General features: G+C 41.7%; 1 protein-coding gene across 1 annotated transcript; it reads right to left on the bottom strand.

The window, feature by feature from the left end:
* Positions 1 to 3,866: 3,866 nt before the first annotated feature.
* Positions 3,867 to 5,385, bottom strand: SST (somatostatin). The gene is made up of 2 exons (XM_077754548.1): positions 5,150 to 5,385; positions 3,867 to 4,237 (listed from the first exon to the last, which is right to left on the bottom strand). Exons 1-2 carry the CDS (start codon positions 5,285 to 5,287, stop codon positions 4,025 to 4,027), a joined length of 351 nt encoding a protein of 116 aa, XP_077610674.1. The 5' UTR covers positions 5,288 to 5,385; the 3' UTR covers positions 3,867 to 4,024.
* Positions 5,386 to 7,072: the final 1,687 nt, after the last annotated feature.

The following is a 7,072-nucleotide window of genomic DNA, read 5'->3' as shown; positions in this document are numbered from 1 at the left end:
GGACAAAATAACATTCACATCAGATTAATGAAACACACCAATTATCTAGAAGAGCAGATTCCTTGGGGCAGTGTGGTCAAATAAGAGGTAAGAGAGGGGGAATTAGGTTTTGGCCCATCTCTGCCCCATCTCTGCATCTTTGATACTCACTGGCTATCTTGGGCAGATGGCTTCACCTCTCTATATGTCAGCCTTCCATAAAACGAATAATGAGGACCAGATGATCTCTGAGCCCTCTTCCATGTCTGATATTTGGAATTAAAGGTATATTTTATGTCACCATAAAACCGAATTGTCTGTGTATTGAGAATAGTGTGAGCCAAGGCCAGGAACAATGGTCCTGCATTAGGATCAAGAATGGATCTGCATGATCTTGAAATAAACAAATGTGAAAGAAGTGTTAATGAATCTTTTTCTCTGTAAGTGTGAGCCCCGTGGTTGGTGGGTAGTAAAGCAAGCCCTACTGGGGAACTTTGTAAGAAGGATAAAGAAAACAGAAATGATTGAAGCTTTCAGTATGAGACTGATAATCACAAGCTGGCATGGCAATTAAAATCCAAACCATGTGCTGTAGCTTTCTGGTGTCACATCAGCTAACATAGAATGGGCACTAATGTCATTTTCCCCTGTCAACTATAGCATTAAGAAAGAACGTTGTCACCTAGTAAATAGAGATTTGTGCCACTTAAGACTACTCACAGACCATTCATTTACTCTTCAATGAACACTGAGAACCTACTACGTACAAAACACTTTGTGAGATAGCGAGTGAACTATACCTATAAATTAGACATACATCCATTCATCAGAAGTTTACACACAAATAAATTCTCCCCTACATACATTCATATAGCTATACTAAATGTTAGGAAGTGGTAAATAAGCACCATGGAGGAGATATAGATTAGGTACTTTCAGAGAAGGAATCTACTCCAATTGAGGGCGTAAAGAAAGAATTTTATGAAGCAAGAAAAATGTAAAATAAGTCTTGAAGGCTGGTTTAGATTTGGACCTGTGGAAATGACAAGGCCTAGCAAAGGCAGAGAAAGAGACTAGAGGGACACCTGAGTGGCTCAGTTAGTTAAGCATCCAACTCTTGATTTCAGCTTAGGTCATCATCTCATGGTTTGTGAGATTGAGCCCCACGTCAAGCTCCGTGTTGGCAATGCAGAGCCTGCTTGAGATTATCTCTCTCCTCTCTCTGCCCCTCCCCTGTTCATGCTATCTCTCTCTCTCTCTCTTTCTCTCTCTCTCCCTCTCAAAAATAAATAAATAAACATTTTTAAAAAATAAAGAGAGGTTAGGGGTGCCTGGGTGGCTCAGCTGGTTAAGCATCTGACTTCAGCTCAGGTCATGATCTCACAGTTTATGGGTGCAAGCCCCGCATCAGGCTCTGTGCTGACAGCAAAGAGCCCGGAGCCAGATTCTGTGTCTCCCTCTCTGTCTGCCCCTCCCCAGCTCGTGTTCTGTCTCTGTCTCTCTCAAAAACAAACATTAAAAATTTTTCTTAAGGAAAGAAAGAGAGGCTAGAAAGCACAGCACATGTGACAAGAAAAGTAGTACCATTAATATTCAATGCTTACCACTTACCTACCATGTACTAAAAACTTGCAATACATGGTCTATTGAAGCCTGATAACATTAAGGGCTTGGTTCCATTAGTATGCCTATTTTTATTTTATTTTATTTTTTAATCTTTATTTATTTTTTAGAGAGAAAGACAGAATATGAGGGGGAGTAGTGCAGAGAGAGAGAGAAAGAGAGAGAGAGAATCTGAAGCAGGCTCCAGGCTCTGAGCTGTCAGCACAGAGTTCGATGTGGGGCTTGAACCCACGAACTGCGAGATCATGACCTGAGCTGAAGTCGGACACTTAACTGACTGAGCCACCCAGGTGCCCCAGTATGCCTATTTTTAGTTGGGGAAACTAAAGCCCAGAAAAGAGAAGTACCTTGTTCAGGCCCTCCCATTAAAAGAAGTAGCAGTTTATTCAGGATTGCTGAAGTCTGTGGTTATGGCAGGGAGGAAGGAAAATATAATCTACGTGGTTAATTTTGGCTACATGATAAACAGGCTAGAATGCTAGCCTCAGTGAATCGAACTTAGGAAGAATGCAAATGAACTAAATAGGAAGTAAAAACTAATACCTCCCATATATTAAAAAAGAGCTATGCTCCATATATTTCTTAAAATGTAAAAAATCAACATTCCTCTGTCACCTTTGACAATGTTGAAGCACAGGTTGTCAGTCAGATCCAGAAGGGATATGACTCCCCTTCCCAATACAACCCTGTACTTACTAAGGTGGGAAAATTGAGGCTGAAAGATAATTAACCTTGATCAAATGCTCCATCCAATTTAGGCTTTAAATAAAGAATGAATATATATGTGCGGTCATGATGACATAATTCTTGCCAATTATTTTCATACTGCTGTTGGGAGCTGACAGCTAAAGATGATACTAAAAAGTTAAGATCCCCAGGCACTTATATAATCTATGCACTGCACGGAAAACAAGGAGGTTGTGTTCTCGTCTGTGCTTTAATCATAATAATGTGATTCTATTACTTCACTGAGTTGATTAGTTACCAGATGTACACAAGGCATTTAACACAGACAGATCCCCTAAGTGGACATGCATTAATTCCCTCGTAAATGTCTTGTAAATAGAAGATGCATCAGAACCTCGACGGATCTTCTGTGTTCACAGAGATTAGTAAAGTGGCTTGGATTTTCTCTTGTTTGATCAGCCGTTCAGGAATTAAATTCTACCAAGCCACATTCATATTAAAATGTATATTATCTAACACAAATATTTTCTATAAAATATGAAGTTCCTCTTAGATGTTTATAGCTGCCAACCGCAAGCTCACACTATGGGGATTTATATTGAGTCTTTGTATTTATACTGGGTTTACAGTTCTAGCAGCTATTCAAAAATACAAGTGATAGTTAAAACACACACCCCAAAGGGACATATATTTAGAGCCTCTCTGAGTTACATTAGCAACGTTTTTATCTCTGTCTTGAGTGATACTATTTAGTATGTATTATAATGCTAATAATAATAGAAGCATGTATTGAGTGTTTTTTATTATAGTTTGCATTTTTATTTGATGCTTGATTTGACTAAATCAAAGGAAGGCTTGAGATCTCTCCTTTGGTTTATTCTGCAATTATGAAATTGTGCTCCAATACCTTCCATTGTATAGTATTAACTGATGTGAAACAACATATGTTATTTGCATTCCATACTATTCCCACCTGGAAAATTATGGTAAAAGTAATATCTCCCCCTGAGAAACAAAAATTAGGAGCTTACTTTTAAAACATAGGTATTCTTCTGGCCACATTCAGTTACAAAGAGGGTTGTCAAAGAAGATATAAAAGCAATAGGATTTCTGTAGATAAATGTCCACAAACAAGAAAGCAGATTTTAAAGGCTCAGACTTTCATTTCAGCTATTTAAGCTGGCTTCTTTCCTTCAACTTCTAAATGATTGTTCCCTTCCACTTTTCCTATATTTTACAGATTAGCCTGGTGGATAGCTGGACATATCAGTCTGCTTACCCATGAATACTCATTTCAATATACAATTTTAAGTGTATTTTCTGTGTAAATATTTGTGGCAGCCCTTCCCAATAGTGACCACTGGATTCAAGTTAGAATTTAGAGTTATCTGAAATTATTTCCATTTGAAATGACCCAAACTATAAGAGTTTCTATTTAGGACAGAACCTTTATTACTGCAGGGAATTTTAAATCACATGCCTGTGAGATTTGGAGTGTGTATCTCAAGTAACTTGACTGAAATCACAACTGCGAATCACATATTATTGAGCAGAAAGAAACACAAAGAGAAATCAAATTCTTGTTTTTCATAATCTCACCATAATTTTATTTTGTATTTACAGCCTCCAATTTCTAATGCAAGGGTCTTGCTGAGGATTGGGGGATTAGGGAAGAGGGATGAGGTTTGGAAGAAGGGAATCAGGGGGCTTATATGGGCAACAATAATTAATAAAGCTAACAGGATGTGAAAGTCTTCCAGAAGAAATTCTTGCAGCCAGCTTTGCGTTCTCGGGGTGCCATGGCAGGGTTTGAGTTGGTAGATCTCTGCAGTTCCAGCCTCATTTCATCCTGCTCAGCAGCCTGGGACAAATCTTCAGGTTCCAGGGCATCGTTCTCTGTCTGGTTGGGTTCAGACAGCAGCTCCGCCAAGAAGTACTTGGCCAGTTCCTATACAGAGTAGGAGAGAGAGAGACAGAGAGAGAGAGAGAGAGAGAGGGAGAGAGAGAGAGAGAGAAGGGATGAGGGTGATGGTGTTGGAGAAAAAGAAATGGAAAATCTTAACTTGGAAAGCCGGTTCAGCTACACCCCAAACCCAATTTTCACAGCTGTGCACTTTCAGCCCACTGAAAATCACCTAAGGATATAAAAATAAGAACAGATGTTATAATCACCTAGATATATAGAGGGGCTTCAAAAACTCAAATGTTTCTGCAAGTTCTCTGCCTTTATAGGCTTAACACACACAAACACACACACACGCACCCACACAAACACAGACACACAGAGAGAAATAGTAGATTGTTAGTATAGTTTTGCAAAGATAAAGCATGTGCCAACAGTTTGTTTAATTCAATTTCAATTTCCAGCTCTTGAGCTACAAACTGGAATTGTTCTTACCGTTTTTGTTAAGTTAACTGTGGGGAACGAGACCTTTCACAATCTTAAACATACTGTGTTCTGTCTGTAGACTGCGCGGTAGCAGCATGGGAGGAGGTACTGCTGAGGAAGGTAGTAGCTTCAGAGGTCCGCGCTTTCAGCACCTGGGCCAGCACCTCCGGGTTTAGCCTGCGGGTAGCTCTTCCCTTAGTACTCGGCTAACCAGGTCTTAGAATTTCCTTCAGTGCCAAACAACTTACCTGAGCTGTGGCCAACGGCGCTGATCAGAGGGGGAAAAAAGAGGTAAGAGGGGATTCTGGACTTTGAAAGTTTTCCTGAGAGATTTGGGAGCCGAGGGACCCAGAAAAGCACTGAAACTCTTCAGGAGCACCTCTTAAATCCACCCAAGGGGGGTAAGGTAAAGGCTGAGAGACTAGGGGAGTCGGAAGAGGGGAAGAAAGGACGTCGAGGAAGTCTCCTTACCTGCTTCCCCGCGGCAGCGGCCAGGGACTTCTGCAGAAACTGGCGGAGCCGGGGATCGGAGGGCGCGCCGGTGACACCGCCCAGAGCCAGGACGATGGACAGCGCGGCCAGCGCGCACTGGAGGCGGCAAGACAGCATCTCAGCGGCGCTGGGGAAGCCGAGCCAGGGGACGACGGTTGGTCAAACTCTAGGAGCGGATCCGCAGGCAGCAGCGATGGCTCTGAAACCCGCGACTCCTAAAGCGGCTTGTGTTCTCTCCACCGGCTCTCCCCCTTTTAAACTCTCACTCTGACGTCAGACGAGGAGGCGCCCCCAGATCTCACCAGCGCTTTTACGCACCATTACCCCCGTGAAATCAATCACAGAAGTAAGAGGAGGCTACACAATCCAAAGTGGCTTACTTAAAAAAAATAATAATCCTGCACACGCACAGGCCCACATGATTTTACACATGCCACATTATCTATACTATCTTTTCTATTCAGTCACTGCTGCGCACATACACATTCCGTGATTTCACTCATACACATGCACATGCACACGCTAAATTACACATACACTCAAACACTCAGCCTTGGAGGAGACAAATGCTCTATCATGCACAGCTGCAGACACATGAATGTACCCAGACAACTCTCTCATCAGACTCAAACATTTTAAGAGGGCCACGCAAATGCAAAAGTACGTGTGTGAGAGAAGTGGGGATTCAGAATCATTCTTCTAAAAACAGATTTGAGAATGGATTGTGGATATTAGCAGTGAATCATTTCTTTCTCCATTATCTCTGTAAAGAGTCTTGTCCGTCAGGATGCGATGGGTTCTAAGAGAATTTCACTTATCCCTATACTGGAGGAGGAAATACCTTAGCCTCACCCTCCATCCCTCTTTCTAAGTAACTGAGAGATTTCTGGTCGACCTACCTTTCTACTGTGACAAAAAGTCCCCAGAATTTTAAAGCTGAAATTGATTTCATTTTTGGTGCCTAGAAACTTGGAGCTGGAAAGTGATCTCAGAAACCATCTACTTAAACTCAGAGTTTGAATCACTGAGTCTAGTAATGGCTAGTGAAATGCATTGGCCCATATATTGCACAGCTGGATGAGGTCGAGATCTCCAGTTTTCAAGACCTGGGTTCTTTTCACACAACTCTAAATTATCTATCAGATCGCTGGCCAGTAGGAGCAGTTATAGGTCAGGGACCCCCAGTTTGGACATGCAAAATCCTAGAACCACCTGAACATATGGGACTATTATTGTGTGTCTACGTGGGAAAGAATCAACAGACCCTTGGTTAGGTTCAGTACTCCCTGCTCCCCACACCTGATAAAAAGGAAGGTTAAGAAATGCTGTCCTAGAATTCTGCTGTCTGGTTAGATGTTTGGTGTCTAGCTTTTTTCCTCCCTAAAACAATGTGTTATCAGGGCACCTATGTGACTCGGTTGGTTAAGCATCTGACTTTGGCTCAGGTCATGATCTTGCAGTTCGTGGGTTTGAGCTTTGCACTGGGCTCTGTACTGACAGCTTAGAGCCTGGAACCTGCTTTGGATTCTGTGTCACCCTCTCTCTCTGCCCCTCCTGCATTTGAACTCTCTCTCTCTCTTTCAAAAATAAATAAATATTTTAAAAAATTAAATTAAATTAAGTAAGATAAAATAAAAAATGTGTTATCAAGGAAGGACCAGATGATCACTACAAGGGCACTTTAAGGGCTGGCGTATTATGGCCTGCAGGCTCACAAAAAGCTAAAAAGATATTGCATGTCTCCAGAAACCAAGTGAAGCAGAGAACTTGGCCAATCCTGACACCAGCCATTCATCTTGAATATTTCTCAATGCTTAGACCACAATGTTGAGAGGCAGGAGGGGTTGAGCAGTGTCCTGAATGGCTTGGAGAATTGTCTCCACTTCCTTTTGTGTCTGTAAG

The sequence above is a fragment of the Crocuta crocuta genome, unplaced genomic scaffold (assembly GCF_008692635.1).
Source record: "Crocuta crocuta isolate KB4526 unplaced genomic scaffold, BGI_CrCroc_1.0 scaffold70, whole genome shotgun sequence".
NCBI classification, from domain to species: Eukaryota; Metazoa; Chordata; class Mammalia; order Carnivora; family Hyaenidae; genus Crocuta; species Crocuta crocuta.
This window is presented reverse-complemented; position numbering and strand designations above follow the sequence as displayed.